Here is a 16622-nt window from a genome sequence, read left to right as displayed (position 1 = left end):
TAGCAGTATTTTGTGCCCGTAGTCACTCAGAACTAAGGTATTGAACCTGGCTGCAGAGGCTGTACTGATCACAAATGGTTGGGGCTTAGCAGCTGCATTAAATGGGTTGGTGGTACATACATCTGCATTTTTCTCTTATCCATAGGCCATTTGGAGAAGGCATTTAAGGAATGTGTCTGTTTGAACAGGGTTTCTTTCTCTCKGGAGAGAACCTACTAAGGCAGTGCAGGGCTATTGCTCATGCTTGGGACCTGATGCCCTATGTGTCAACCAGGGATATTGCTGCACTCTGAAGTCTGGCTTATTGCTCAAATGCCACCTGCAAAAAGTGCTCTATTAGGCCTCTTGCTGCAATCTAAAAGGAAAGCAAGATAATTTCACAAAAAGGATTTACTTTGCTTGCAATATTGAGCCAAGAGGGTTCTAGATATTACCGGGCTGTTACTTGACCTGGTTGAACTTCTTTAGAACAAATGCCTCCCATGCAAGCAAACAGAGAAAAAACAAATGGAAGAAGTCTTTAAAGAAATCCCTTCTGAGTGGATTTCATCATGTTGCTTCTGAGCTCTGCCAGCCATCCCTGTCTTGTTAGTTTTTGGTCTTCTCTGTACAGAAATAGGGCATAGGGAGCAGCCTGTGTGTCGAGGAGAAAGAAAACACTCAGGTCTTCTTGACCCATTTGTTTCTGACTCATCATCAGGCCTTGCTGGCTTCCTGTAACCTCCAGATGAGGATTTTTCCTGCCCTTCCCTGAGCATCTGTGAAAGCCAAGGAAGAAAAAGATCATGTAGAAAAGATCATGGCAAAGCCATGCTTTGAAGAATTCTGTTTGTATTTAGCACAGGAGTTGATACACTTCTCTAGCATATCCTGTATCTCAAAGAAGGAGACAACACTTCTCTGATTCACTTACTCCGAGAGGACAGAGGATGCTTTCACAAAGATGTACTTCTGCGTGTCAGAAATAACAGGCATTTGGGAAAAGAAGGTAAAATRGACAAATATAGGCACTGCTGTGTCTGGCTACAGGGAACACTTGGCACTGAGAAGATTTGCACTAGAAAGTGCAGGTACCTTTTTCCTCCTTCTGGTCTCCAAAATACCTCTTGCCAACGTAAGTGTTTTAGAAGGAACATGAAGAGACTCGAGAAGACCAGGGACCTGTGCAAAAATGTCTTCTYGAGAGCAGAGGTAAAGATTTATGAGTGGGAGAGCTAATGTAGATTTAGTGCTCTTAAGGTTTGAAGTCCTCCTTAGGGCCATTATGCACATTACCCTTTCCTCCAGGTGAGCCCGAAAGAAGGAAATCCAAGAGGAAGCGYAAAAGCAGAGGAGCGATTGCACGCGTAGGTGGCTGTCCCAGCCCTGAGGCCTTTGTTCGCCTCCACGTGTCATTTTCTATGAATCATTAAGCCTTAGTCTCCTTGGAGCTCTGCCTCTTGGCTGGGCCGCATGTTCTCCAAGAGGCTGCTTGTTCCAGCCGGGCCTTCTCACACAAGACCGTCTGAGCCAGAGCCGCCTTTGAGATCTAATCTTGGCCCATTGTGGACATCGTGCCCTCTGCCTCTGTTTGGTGAGAGATCTGCCATGAGAGCAGTGCCCATGTCCCATCCCAGCGCTGCTGCTGTCTTAGACCAAGGAAAATCAGTAGGGAATGGCCCAAGGGACCTGGTCTTAAACGACAGTAGAAAGAAGCACCATGGAAATCTACGTTCTTTTGTTTTGAAATCTCTTCACTGTTGGTTATTTTGATAAGACCTTGTGGCTCAGAAGGAAGTACATACAGGAAAATGGGTCTTGATGGTCTTTGATGTGATTAAGAACAGTTAGGGAGGGAGCGGAGGTGTCAAGTGGAAGCAACTAGCATGAAATGCAGGAGAGCTGCTGCAGGAAACCCCTCCGCATCCTTCAAGGAGACGTGATGGCTGTTTGATCTGTTCAGAGGGGGTTTCCAAAGCGGCAGAGGAAGGAAATCTCACTGTATCTGCACTGTAACATTTGTTTAAACATTTGTTTGAACAGTGAAATAAATCTAGACAAAGATGTCCACCCTGGTAAGCGCAATCACATGCATCTCCAGAATTAGAGCTGCTGATGTCCTGCAAGGAAGTGCTTGCAGGATCCTTTTGTAGGAAGATGAGTAGTAAGAGCAGTGTCTGAGCCATACTGATGAAGGACTATTCTTCTCCCAATGTGCTGCTATTTCACAGGCATGGACTTCATCCAGCAATTCAGAAGCATTTTACTGGTCTAGAAGTTGTGTTGTGAGCCTGCTATGAAGGGTATTTGTTTCGCAGGCAGTTGGCAGCACTTATTATGATCTGTTCACCTTTCTAAGGTGTCACTCAGGGACATGGCTGCAGAGTTTGTTGTCCAAAGCGTAACWCAGCACCAGAGCTTCATCTACAAGGTGCTAGACCTTCAGCCCAGGGGTATGAGCATCTAATAATCTGCTTCTAGCAGAAGAAAATCACAGAAAAGCGTATGTGCATGTGTTAACTGGTGTGTGTGCTCTTCCCCAYGGTCCTGGTTTTGCATTCTTGTGGGGAAATTGGCCTTTTGAGCTAGTTCATCATCATCTGCCCGTTCCTGGGAGGCACTGGTCCGTGTCTAAKGGTAGAGAATCTCTGAATCCAGTCACTGGGGATTTCAGTCCTGTCCTTCGCATTTGGCAGGAGATGTCTGAATCTTGGAGCACACATTCCTAGAACGTTTTTTGTGTGTGTTCTCATCCACCCAATGYGGATCTGTTACTTTCTGGCCCAGAAGAAGGTTATAGTCTCCTGRTTTCGGTGTGTGGTCCATGGGCTAGTGTAAGACTGCATGGGCTACTGAAAAGTGACTGAGAAAAGCCAATGTATAATATCATCAGTATGTGTGAACTTAAACATCTTCACTTTGACTCCAAAAAATTCAGAAATTTATGCATCTAGAAATACTCAAAATACTGAAACTCCTTTGGGTTCACTTTTTTATTTGCTTGATTTCAAAGCAACTGTTGCTTTCAACTCTGCTCTTAAAGAGAACCCCCTATGGACACCTCAATCTTGTGCTTACCAGAGCCACTTGATATATTTTAGAGGTACCCTGAGGATTTCTGGCTTTAAAGTTGCTGTACTAGCTGCAATTATTTTGACAAAGAATTGGTTTAGAGGTTAAGAGCTCATCCAGGGCTGGCAAGCCTGCATCTCATGAGGGCAAAGTTGTACTAAGAGTTAACACAGATTTTATTCCAAACGTAAACCCAGTTACAAGAAATTATTATTTTTTCCATCTTTTTTGCCCATATGTAAAACACTTTTTTTTTGAAAAAAAGCATGAACTAACCACATGTCTGGCATCCTCATGATGTCAGGAGATCTCCAGACTCAACAGCAAGAGCACTACCCTGTTCAGAAAATGTCTATCAGAAAATTTGTAGCACCTATAAGAACTACAAGAAAAAAAAAAGAACCATCCATTACCAAAACTCCTGCTATCAGAGAGCTGAATGACAGCATTTCATTAGGGTTTTAAGAAAAATTGTATTTGTCCTCGAGCATTTGTTGTTAAGTTATTCATGACTGTGGTGACTTCTTTGCATTCAAAGGATCTTCTGCAAGAAGCAAAGAGATGGGAGACTATTTTCCCATATTTGCTTAGTTTTAAAACTTGGTAGTGTAACATTTTCTGGTTTCAGGCACTGGCTGGAGGCTTTGCTTGAGCTGCGTGCTCACTAGAAGATGGAAGGGAARGGTTTTGCACAAGTAGTCCATGATTTTTTCCTGCCCAGTAGCAGAGTGTCACTAGGAAAGGAAACATGGGACGATTGTGGGAATAGCTGTATTTTTAATGGAGCTCACAGTAGGATATTGTAGCAGTTGGAAGCTTTTCAGGGATATATGTCTTAAGCCAGCCTGGTTTTAAGAGCACTTTGTATTCAGTCTGCTTCTGATTAAGTGACATGCTCTTTGTTGTTTAACGATAACATTATGGAGGTAAGTTTGCTGTTTACATTTGTGTGTGCTTTAAAACAGATCAGCCTCAATAAAGAAACAAATACATTTTTTTTATGTAACAACTTTAAAAATATGAACAGTTTTCCATTTAGATGATTCAGCATAATTTGGGAGTAAAAGATGGAGCTGGACTGCAGCTCATTTCTGCAGCATTTGTAGAGTTGGTTCAGGGTAGCTTTGAGGTTTTAAACAAGTTCATTTGAGTTGATACTCRCAATGTGTTCTGCACAGATTCTAGCAAGTTACTGCAGCTAGAAGCATGTAAGAGCATTTTTCAATTTCTACAAGTAGTGCAGAATATTTGTGGAAAACAAACCTCAGATATTTTTCAAGCCTGAATATTTTCCTTCTGGAATGTAAAGATTTAAAGATTGATTTTTATTTTCATTGTATATGAGCATGTGACCTGCATGTCCAAGTGAATCCAGGCAAATTTCATACATTTGCCAGACTTCTGGGAATTATTTGCAGGTCTTGCTTGGTACATTTCCACTAATGTACACAATGGATGTAGYTGTGCTTGAAAGCTACCTACTAGCAGGCACAGAGATCCAGCTTGGGAACGGTAAAGGCAGATAGTCCATCTACTGTAATCTCAGGGTGTGACAGGAAAGGAGTTATCAAAATCACTGGGATGTTGCTGAGGAGTTGTTTTACCTGGGTCCAGATGTCTTGATAGTGATTTCAAAGCAATAATATGGACTGTACAGGCAGTGTTTCTGTATTTTTTGTCTGTTGACTGGTGGCTAGGATAGCTGTTGCTGTGGTTTTGTCACTCCTTTATTCCTATAAATTAAGTGACTTAATTCCATAAGTTAAGTAACTTAAATCTCTTGGAGGAAAGGTGATACCTTAGAATAAAATGAATTACACGTGCTGTTTGCCTTAGGTTTTTCCCTCTGTGACATCAGCTGTCTGTATTTTGGAGCAGGATCCCATATATAGATACCTTGAATGACCAGATCAAATGGAATTTTTACAATGTGCCACCCCCAGTTTTTCCTCTTCCCTTCAAATTACTTTACCTCATTGGTGAATTTAAATACACTTCATGGACATAGTGTAAAAATCTCATTGTGTTTCTCTAAGCATTGTGAAAATGGTTTCTAAACAGAGAGGAGAGATGCCCATAATGACCCAAATCCAGAAGGCAGCCACCTTTCCCCCTTAGCAGACACCAGCAAATCTACAGTGGGCTGCAGTTTTCCAAAACAGAGCTGAAGAGGAGGAGGATTTCCACCTCTGTTCAAGGAGCACCTTTCATACTTGGTAAAACCAACCAGAATTTTGTCAAATGGTCAAATTATCCCATGTCTACTACAGACCTACTGACAAAGGGGTTGCTTTGCTTAGTCCTTGTGGACACCTTGGTAGACAGCACCTAGTGGGCGAGTTYCAAGGACTTACGGCTGGAGAAGGATTGTAGAGTCCCCATAGCCTTACAGTGTTCTCTGCCATCTCCGTTGGTCCCTTGCCTTCTCTGCTGCTTCTGTCTTCATTCTCAAAGAAGTAGCAAAAATTCTATGCACTTGCATTTTGCTTTTTAGCACAAATTTCCTTTTCTATTCATCTTTCTCCTCCTGGTTCCTTATGGACTGCAGAGTAAAACTTTATCTGCTTTAGCAGCACTGATACGGGCACTTTCAGCAAATCCATTTGGTTCTTATAGCACAGAGTAAAGGAGGAGTTTGGTGTTTGAGTCTTGTTGGATTGAACCGCTTAAGATAAACACTGAAAAAGGGACTAGTGTGGGAGCAAGTTCCGTTATCAAATTGCTGTGCTTCCTTCTTCGTAAGGTAAGTGTTTAAGATCAACATGTACCAGCCACAGTTTAGGGAGAAAATGACAGAAACACCACATCAATACATAAATATAAAATGACCATAAATGCAATTCACTTAAAAAGATGTATTGCTAGAGTCAAATATGGGAAAAGTAAAGACAACATACAAGCAGCACAATTGTGCGTAACATTTGGTCAGATTTTCCTGTGGTATCAGAAGTAATTAGCTCGGCTCTCCCGTTACCTGCTGATTAGTGTGTTTTTGCTCAGGAACTATGTTGTATCATTAGGAAAAAAACATATTGCAGTGATTAGAAGCAGGTAACATTTCTTTCCGTCAAGAATTTGKTGTCGCAGATTCTTTGCAATACGCAAATACGCTCCGGGCCGTGCCAAATCCAGCTCCCTGCTGTGCCATGTGTTCCCTAGCTGTGCCGGAGGAATTGCACCTTGTACAGTTACATCTTACCTCTTGCTTTACAGTAACAGCATTGTCTCTGATAATGCATCACTTCCAATTTCCAAGGACACATTGAGTGGAATCAGAGGGCTGGATTGCAGCCTCCTTCCTCAACCAAGCGTTTCTCTTGGAATCAGTGATGCAGCTCAATGGCATAGGGTTCCCCTCAGCTTGAATGAAGGATCAGCTGCTCCAAACTAATGGCAGTTGAAAGGAGAACAGGCTGAGCTTAAGCACCAGACATGCCGTTAAAGTAAGTGGTAAAGAGTATTGGATTTGGTCAAAGCATTTCTTGTTAGAGCACAATTGATTTAACCATTTCTTGTATATATTTTAAAGCTATTTATAAGAAGGCTGGAAAGCTTAATTTTTTTTTTTCTTAGTTGTTGATGAGGGTCTCTGTATTGTAACAGAAATTTGAATTGAGTATAGATACTTGKTAAAGATCCTGTCCTTCTAAAAACTTCATATTTGAAAACAGCTATGAAATGAAGACAATACAAAGGAAGCAGTAGGGAAAATTAATGAATTTAAAACAATGTGAATACTAAACTGTCTGTGAAGGACTAGTCTAAAGAAGACTATGGCTGTAGTATGTCAAATAGACATGCAGATGTCAGTAAGATTATTCTAAAAGTGCGTTTATTTTCTTGCAATGGAGAGAGATGCGCTGGGCAAAAGCATTTTTGGATCATTGTGATTCATAAATTCAGGACCTGGGACAATTCCACGAAGCATTCATGGATATGGGCTTGCAAACAATAATGTCTAATTGTATACTGAAGAAAATGAAAGTCTAGAATTGCCAATAAGGAATTGGGTAATGGGGAGAAGATCCAGAAATTCCTGTGCAAACAGCCTAATAGCACTGGTCCTTTTTACAGGAGGGACCTCGGGCACCAGGAGGGTCTCTAGAGAAGAACCAAAAATAATAAATGGTAATCAGGTAGAGACAGAGAAAACTGGATTTTTCAGTAAATTACGTAGATAAGAATCGGAAGATATGTGAGGAAGACAAATTTTAAAGGGGATACAAATGGCTAAGTATAAATTTCCTCACAGTTAACTTCAGTCATGTGTTCTGTTGCATGCAGACATCTCGGATGTTACTGCTGAAGCATCGTGTTTTATTACCAGCTCTCTGAAATGACAAGATCCCTCATAAACTGGRCTCTTGGTTTAACTTCAGTTGTGATGAAGGAGTTTTAGAACCTGTCTGAACAGGAGTGAATGTCTTCTTACAGCATAAATCACTACAGTATGCAATTGCTGACTATTATATAGTTATGCAGAAAGTGTAAAACCAGGTGCAGATAGAAATATTTTGGAAATGTTTCCAAAAGTAAATAAAAAGTTGAACAGCTGAAAGTAAAATCTCAGCAGCTGCCTTCTGTTCTTGAAGTTGAAATGTCAAGGCTGGTCAGTGCAGTGTGTTTGGCTTAGTGCTAGTTTCCAAGGTCTCTTTAATGCCCTGGAGCATTCAGTCTCGGCCCAGGTTTACTSTGTTCAGCATCGATATGACGAAAGCAACTGACCTAGCATGAGAGAGGCTGGTTCCTCCCCAGTCAAAACCTTCATTTCAGGAACAGGATGACTTCCTACACCCAAAATTACTGTTATTTGTGATGAAAGCTGCTGGGTGCCACTTCCCATCTCTTTAAACTCAAAGACTGCTGATTTCCTGATAGAGTTATCCTCTTGAACAGGATAATGCAAACAGTTCATGACGTGAATGCCTGAAATTGCCTGTTTAACCTTCATCACACTGGCTGGGAACCGCACTCTTAATAGAGCATTTAAGAGAGCTAATCTCGGTCTCCTTTGGTCACTTCTATCTACAGTTAAGGATTGCAGGCTGGGATGGGAATGTGAGTTCACAGAAGCACCCTCATCACCTCAGTGACCTGCTCGATAACTTGTCTTTGTGAAGGGCTGAAGATCGTCTGCCAAGTGCTTGGGAAGGAGTCAGAGTAGCAAAGGTTCATGCCGAGGCCAGGTTGCAAGTAGTCATCTAGATGTTCTCCCTAAGATGACCGTATATCAAGGACATGAATTGAGTGGGTAAATTAGATATATTGGGCGTGCTTATCTCCTCTTCATTTTATTCATTGCACTTGGATTTTGAAGAAATCAATACAGATCATAACCCAGCTCTGTGGAACCTACTGTTTTGGCACCCCATGAGGTTTGCTGGGCCCTTGTGTAGACACAGGGAAAAATAGCTGGAAGCTCAGGGACCACTACCATCAATGAAGGATCTACTCAGTGTTCCTACCATAGGGTTGACCCTCCCTGAGCCCACAGAAGCCTCATTCTGACCAAGAGCCTTCTCAGAGCTGTGCAACATGGGGGAATGAGGGAACGTTTAGTTCCTCACAGCGGCCTTAAATGCTAAGCTTGACCAAAGTTTTTGAAACTGTGCTTAAATGCTTTGGCTGTTTGTTGTGTAAAATTCAGGGACCTGTAATGGGCTGTGTGTAAAGTGCCAGGAGAACTCATGCTGTGGAGATGTGCTGACTTGGCTTTGCAGGACAAAAGGAAGCTTTTAGACTGTATTAGCAAGTGGTTTTAGTAAACTCTGTGCTTAATTTATTAGCTGCTGCAGACAAAAACCATACACGATTCATACGGAATACCTGCTCCCAGCATTTAACTTAGTAATAGATAAAGTCTCCTCTTAATTCTGAAACTATTTAAAGAATTACTGATAGCTTATGGAAAGCTGTAGAAAAAGTTCCACTTAGAAATGGTTCCTTTCTGAGCCCGTATTTCTGCTTTTCATCATTGCTTCTCGTTCATTGCTGAAGGCATTTAGTGAACACATGATTTTGTTTTGTACCCTACCTGGAGCCAATCCCAAAGTGGTTTGTAAAATCTTAGTCATTTCCATAATGTTCAGTTGATACCAAAGATGAAACAACCAAAGGTCAGAGTAGTTATGAGACCTCTCCGAGTAAAATAGTGCCCTAAAAGTACAAAGCAGGCAGGAGTTATTCTGGATTTTGCACATTTATGTCCCTCATTGACCTTCTAATTTAAAGAAAAGAGCCAAACAAAAACCCTGTCATGGTTTATTTTTGTGAAATGCTCTGAGTATTTCCTTGTTCTCCCAAGACCTCTGAGAGCATCACTTTGCACCATTGCTGTTTGTGTGGGTGGGGTCTCGGGGACTTTCAGAAGTGGAGGGAGTGCCAAGAATTTAAGTTTGAAGATATATATATATTTTTTTCCCTCTCTGTGCTCTCATGCTATTTCTCAGCTCAGAACTGAGGGCAATGTCCTTCTGCTAATTTTAAGGATTTGCTCCATCTTGCAACTCCTGAATTTATGCAATTAAGTGAGAAAAAGCTCTGTTTTCATTGTCTATATATTTCAACAGCCCAGTTTTTGAAGAAACGAATGTAATGTGATCTGTAAAGGCAAAATACTAAGAGACAAGAATAAAGCCATTAAAAAAAGCTGTGTTCTAAAAAGCAGCCCAAAAGCCCAGGCCCGGCCCAGCCCTTTTGCTGTTTTTAGGGTGATTCACGCGCCTGGAGTGGCCGGGTTGATGTTCTCTGTGTGTGGCTGCTCCCGCTGCCTCTGCGTGGGAACGTGCAGGCCGAGGAGCTGGAGGAGCTGTTGGCCGGGGCTCCAGGTGCTCCAGACCCAGAACAAAATGATTAAGCTGAGTTCAGAGAGGAGCTCAAATATCTTGAGGCCTTGCCTTTGGTCTTGGCCTCATTGATGGTCCCCATGTCTCTCTGAGCCTGGTGAGCAAATGGAGATGGTTCTGGGGAGCATTTCTCATGTAGACCTTTAGTAGAGGGCATTGAGTGGACACATCTTTTGTAGACCAGGCTATCAACAGTGCCTGGAAGTACACAAAGATCTTGTGAATCTCTGCCATTTAGAGGGGCTTCTTATTTGTGTGTGCAAAGAGTTCTTCCTTTTTTCTGGTTGTAGCGATATCTACTGGAGTTGTAGAGTCTCCTTTCTGGAGAACCTGAGTCCATCTGTGCTGCTGTTGAGGTCTGCAAGTCCAAGAAGCAGAGGAACCACAGCTGCCTTGGAAGAGCTGTGAGACCGGGGACTGTCCTGCTCACGGGCAATGCAGGGATCTGGCCCCTTTTCCAGAGTCTTGTCTTAAACTTGTGTTGATGAAGAAGTCTTGTGAGAAAGACAAATACTACTAATTGCTTAAAGAAAGGCAAAGGTGTAATTAGTGGCGTTTCACTTGGCTAAAGGAGCATCTTGTGATAATTTTAAAACTTCAATTTCTTGTTAAGCCGGTAAATGAATTCATGCTCAGTTGCACTGTGCTTTGAGAAAGCAAAATGGCCCTAGGGCACACGAGTAAAATTTAAGCACTTGTTATTTTTAAATAAGTAAAATTAAACACACTGTCTGATTTTCCTGAACAATAGCTTGGCTTCCTGCGGTGGAAAAGTAACCTCAGCTGAGAATTAAAGCCACCCACTTTTGTCTTTAGGCTTCAGAGCAGACTCATAACTTGCTCTTTCCATGGTTCAGCTTTTATTTTTGTCTCTTCTCTCTCCTCCTCTCTCATATTTCATTTCTCCTCCCCCTCCTTTCTCTTCTCCCTCCTTTTTCTTCTCTCAATTTCTTTTTTTTTCCCCCTTTTTCTCTCCTTTTTTCTCCTCCTTCCCTCTTTTCTCTTGCAACTTTTCTCCCCCTCTCTCTTATCTTCCAGCTTCCTTCCCTCTTTTCACCCTCCTTCCAATAGGGACACTTCTGCAACACTTGAAACTTGAATATGTTGGCCTAGCCTCTGTACCCAAACCGAAGAGAAAGAGATGTTAGTGTGAACTCAGGAYAGGTCACAGGAGACATTTCAAGGCACCTGTTAAAAGCTCTGTGAYGGTCTGCAGCGGTGTCCAGCAGCTTCCCCAAGTCTCCGTGCCATTTTCGGCCTCTGTGCAGCTTTCTGTGTTGTTTTACTAGTTCTGTGTCCTGCCCTATCTGCCTGTGGTCCCCTCCTTTTGCAGCTGGAGGCTCTCCGTGGTGGAGACCCTCTGCCCTCCTTGTCTGTTATGGACCATGCACAAGGGACCTCAGCCTTGAGGAGGCTCCACGCTCTACTGTGGCACTGCCAATGCCCACAAATGTGCATGTAGGCAGAAGGCTTATTGGTGTCTCCTTGTAAAAGTATGGAAAACTTGGTATAAATACTGCTTTGCAGGTAAGAAAGCAGCAGTGTGGTGCCTCAAGGGCAGAGGAATGGGAAAGAGCTGTAATTATTTGCAGCAAGAGTTGGGCTGGTCAGGGAACAGCTGACTACCTCTAACTGCTGGCAGCAGCTGGGCAGTTGGCTGTTTCTTGGCTAGAGCAAGGACTCYGCAATCTCCCAGGAATGCTTCAGTATCTCCCTAGCTGAGGGGTGGCCAACAGTTTGAGAAATATTGGTTAATACAAAATACTTGGCATTGTGTTTTAAGTTGACTTGACACTCTGCTGGTGTTTGTCTTTTCTCTTGAGAATGGTGGTGCTTGAAGATGAGGTGGAAATAAAGGGAAGTATGTCTGAGTGCTAGTGAATGACCTGCTATTTTATCTTTGATCTCTACTTTTTCTTTTCTTTTTTTTCTTTTTCTTTTTTTTTTTTTAAGTTGAATGATCCTAAAATTTGCATATTCCAAAGGATGAAATGAACTTGCTTGGTCTTTCTGTCTAAATCTGAGCAGATTAGAATTGCAGAGCGGGCTTTGCTGCCATCGTGCTCTTGCATGCTATTCAAGTATATTCAGTTCAACTTTCTGATTCCAGGGGCAAATATTTGCTGCAACTTGCTGTGTGGGCAGTTTTTATAGTGTCATTACCGACTGAAAGGGCCATTTCCTTCTCTTTGAGACCTTTCTTGCTAATCCTTTTTTGTTTTTAATATTTCTCTATAAGGAAGGGGGAGAAAAAAGCACTTTGAACCGTTTTGTCATAGAGGATGAGATCACCAGCAAAAAAAAAAAAGTGGAAACCCCAAACAGGCTCCTCTTTGTTCTGCTGTAAGGTGACACACTTGAGCCGTTCGCCTTTGATTTTGACATCGTGTCGTTCTGGAGAGCATTCAAACAAGCCAGMTGCTCAGATCAAGGAGCTGAACCCTCTACAAACTGCCCCGCGCAGCGTCGGGCCGGGGGTGGTCACAGTGACTCTAATACTCAGTAAGCACCACGAGGAGCCCCAGGCTCTGGGAAACTCTGCAGACATTCCCACTGTTCTATTCTGCAGCCCTGGCRTTGCAGGCTGGGTGGGGAACGATGCACAAAGGGTCCCTGTGGGCGCTCCAGTGCTTGGGGGTGTAGCCACGGATGGTAGACACAAATCCTGGGGCTCTTGGGGAGAGCGTTGGCCCCGGAGGAGCTCGGCTAGCCGCGTGCCCAGCTGGTTCCCCGTGTCTCTTTGCTCCTCTTTGCTGCGTTGGGCAGTGCTGGAGCATCATTACTGATGGGACTCCCCTGTCCTGTGTGACACCTGCGTCCTGGCCTCTATATTGAATAGGGAGAGGTCAACACAATCACACACAGACTGCTTGAGGTTGGAAGGGGACAGCCAGCTGATGAAACACATTGCTTGATCCCAAACTGTGTTCCCCGTTGCTAAATAATTCCCACCTAGCAGCTTTGCAGTGGCAGGGCTGGGATGGGATGATTGCACCCACTTTCAGAAGAAATAATTTTGAATGAAAGAAATCTCAGCAGTCTTGAATGTAGGAAGTTATCCGAGTGCTCTCAGCTTTTTTCACTGTAATCGATGCTTATGTCAACTCTGGCTTAAATGGCAGCTATATAAAGCATTTTGCTTAATACCTTATACAACCTTATGTGGATGACGTTTTTAATATCCTTAGTTGATATATAGTTGATATATGTTTAATTGTTGTTGATATATATGTTTAAGGGTTGCTGTGCCACTCCAGCTTCCTTGTGCATAAGAGAAGGTTAAATTTGGGGTGAAGCAAAGCTGTGGTTGGTAAAGCAGTCTTTTCTGTAGGAGATGTAGARTCTATGAGGATGGAAAGCAACATGCCAGGACTTGAAGGCTCAGTTTGCCTGCAGATTGATTTCTCTAGCAGAGTGAAGGACCTTGTGCAGCAGGTTGTGGTGTGTGTGGTCTGTGCAGCGTCCACCCTTGTCCCCAAGCAAGGGGACTCTCTCCTCAACAAGACTCTGTTTTTTTGCAATAAGCACTGTTTTAACTCTTTTCAGGTCACGTTTCTTTTTGCTTTGGGAAATAACCTAAGACTTATCACGCAAAATGTTCCTTTTGTGATTTTGTCCTTAAAATTAATGAGACTAGAAAAACTATTCAGGAACCTATAAAGAGAATCCTAGTGACTCGCATTTCTCTATCCACRTAGCTTTTTCATTTTAATTAGCAAATAAACCAGGAGAGAGCAATAGGCAGGTATTTCTGGGCAGAATTAGCGGGGTATTTTGTCTAGTCTGTTCAAAAGTGATGATTTGAGAGAATTCAGTTGAGCTGATCAGTGCTGTATCTTCAGGGTTTTTGGGGGGACAGGGGAGATAGTGATTCATACTTGAGCAAGACAAACCCTAGAGCTGCCAGTTTGCATTATGTCAATGTATGTAACAAAATATTTAGATAGAATTTCCATTAGAAGTTCAAAAGCAGGGGGCTCATGCTGACCCTGGCTGTTAGACCCTCTGGTGGGAAACCTGAGTGAAATTTAATTCCGCTCAGAGTGTTTTCCTTGGCTGACTCCATGTTTTATTATCTCATGCAATGAGATCTTTCTTGGTTTGTCGATTTTCTACCGAGGACAAAAAGTTCATGTATGTAGCAGTGCACATATTGAATTAAAGCACGATTAAAGGCATGATGTAATGACCCCCTCTCCTTTTCCTTTGGTCAATATTTGTCTGCAAGGTCAATACATTACAATATTGACTTCAAAGTATTCGGTATTTTTTTTACCTTCTGAGTGTGTTGGCTTCGAGTGCATGTAATATTAAACCCATTGGTTGAACTGTTGGTCTAAGACTTACTGTCTAAGTAGTTGCAGGATTGGATGCCTAATCCATGTAGAGCAGCTTTCARGGCATCTGATAATATCACAACACAGCTGTAGGCAGCTTTCTGAGGCGAACCATTTAATCCGTGGCCTTTTCTCCCAGCTTTCTAATGAGTGGTGGAATTTGTCCCTTGGTGTGCAATGGGATTATTACACTCTCCCCCTGCTGCCGTGCTATTTACTCTCTGCAGGGCCTTTCAGTGGAATAGAGTTAATACGRACAAATCTAAACCCCGCTGCTCCTGTCTTTCATGGTGCTTTTCAGCTGCCTCTACATCTCTGCTCTATGAAGTCTAGGAAAGCAGCACCAAAGAAAGATAATACTTTACATGCCAAAAGTGCTGTGCAAACACGGCTTAATAAATCTGGCTGGATTAATTGTTAGAAATTTGGGCTATCACACACGGCGTGTTGTTGCTTGTTTAGCCAAACTCACAGCTGGTGGCAAAGCARGCTGGGTGGCTCTCCTAACACAGGCTTGAACCTTCTCATGCTTCCTCTGCACCTATACAACTTTCCATTCTCATTGTGCTGATATACGGCACGATGACTGCAGCTATTACTGATTTATCCATCAACAGCATGACCCTGTAGGGAAAGGCTTTAATACTGTTCTTTGAAAGAAGGTGTGGAAACAAATGGGATTTCCACCAGTAGAGGATTTTGTTAGAATGGATTAGAAAAAAATGGAGGAAAGGAAGGACTCTTGTAGATATAAGTTGGTGAATTCCTGTAAAGGACTAAATGTTTTAATTAGGAACCCACTGTACTTAGAAATATTCTGCAAATAAGCACTTCAAATGTAGCCCAGTCCTTCCAGAGCATACCAAGGTCAGCAAGGTTCTTGAGTATTGCAAGCCAGAATTTCTTGGATAAATGTATTAATTACTTCCAAAGCTGAGGATGAGCATTACTTCCAAATTCAAATTATTGCCAAAACCTCATGGTAAACCTCAGTAGCATTCTTCTCTCTTGCCTAGCTTTTCAATTAGGATACTTCTAGAGCATACTTTTCCTTAATCTGAGGATAAAGCAGGATAATGGTGGGAGTATTCTGCTTGTGGAAAGCTGCACTTCCAGACAGCTCAATCCCAAGTCATTTAAGACTTCTGAAGTCACCAGCAGCAAGCTGAAAGAAGTGCAGCTTTGAAGACCCCAAAGCACATGTGATCTTCTGCTCCATGCATAGGAGAAGGTGTCTCACGTTGCCTGGCTAAGTTGTAGTCACAGGGGCTGTGAGTCTGGTAGAGCCTGAGGGGCCCCTGTTTTCCTCTCACATGGGAAGAGGTGGTCAGAGGTATCGATTTTGTGAGCTCTAGGCATCGAGCAAATGGGTTTTGGTAGCATTTGGCRGCTGAGTGGGAAGGGAGGTGGTGGTGTCGGAATTCAATACGTCAACAACTAAATGCAATAAATAAGTCAAAGGAATCTGCACAGACGTATAAAGACCTACCAGAAAGGGAAAAGGCTTGTGAAAATTGTGTGTTGTCACTTTCTTTCCCTTTTCTTTGCTGTCTCATTACCCCTGGCTCCGGGATAGCTCACAGACCTCATACATCACAGGTAATTGCTCTGCCAGAAGTGACCCCGGAGAAAGTACAAAGATTGTAAAATTGTTAGTTTTTCTCTTTTTTTTTRAAAACTGACATCTGGATGCACTCATTTCCTTCTTCCCGAGCCCCCTAAACCCCTCCGTTTCCATCTGCATTCTACTGACGTCCTTGTGCAATTGCAGGGAACTTTGAGGTGGGCGTTCACATCGCGGACGTGAGCTACTTTGTCAAGGAAGAAACAGCACTGGACAAAATGGCCAGCGAACGGGCAACCAGTGTCTATCTAGTGCAGAAGGTAAGCCTAGTTTTTTATTCTTCTGAGGGCAATGTCTCCCTTTTACATGAGTAAAATTACCTGACTTCATTACAAAGGTTTGTTAGCAGATGCCATCAATCAAAATCTAACCAGTAGTGTTGCAAACGTATGAGCAAGTTGATGTAGCCACATACCCCACGTAATGAAGGTGAGCACCAGCTCTGAACTTCTGACATGTTGCAGTTCACAACTCATGACCTTGGGTATCCCAAGGCTTTTTAGGCCAGGAGCAGGGCTGTGCTGACCTGGAGCTAGTTCAGGTCCCCAAACCAACTGTGAGGAGTAGGTGCATAGCAGAGTATAGTATAATCCTCATTGCTTGCAACTAGGAGGACAAGAGTGCCTGAGTATTCTAAATGTTGGAGACATGATGCTCTTCCATCATACGGATAAAAGGTACTTAAATTGTACAAACTTGAACATAGCAGGAATAAATAATGAGTTCTGGAAGTTTAAAGACAACTTCTCAGCTTTGAAGATAAAC

The 16622-nt window shown here is 42.7% G+C and overlaps 1 protein-coding gene across 1 annotated transcript in view; it reads left to right on the top strand.

Annotated features, from left to right (window-relative positions):
* The window catches only part of DIS3L2 (DIS3 like 3'-5' exoribonuclease 2), a 183493-nt gene that overhangs the window by 93752 nt on the left and 73119 nt on the right, over positions 1–16622 (top strand). The window contains exon 12 of the mRNA XM_026045381.1: positions 16005–16117. Coding sequence (XP_025901166.1) covers positions 16005–16117 — 113 coding nt within the window. The remainder of the gene's footprint in view (positions 1–16004; positions 16118–16622) is intronic.

The sequence above is a fragment of the Nothoprocta perdicaria genome, unplaced genomic scaffold, assembly GCF_003342845.1.
Source record: "Nothoprocta perdicaria isolate Ctin4 unplaced genomic scaffold, notPer1 scaffold_4, whole genome shotgun sequence".
In the NCBI taxonomy this organism is placed as follows: domain Eukaryota; kingdom Metazoa; phylum Chordata; class Aves; order Tinamiformes; family Tinamidae; genus Nothoprocta; species Nothoprocta perdicaria.
This window is presented reverse-complemented; position numbering and strand designations above follow the sequence as displayed.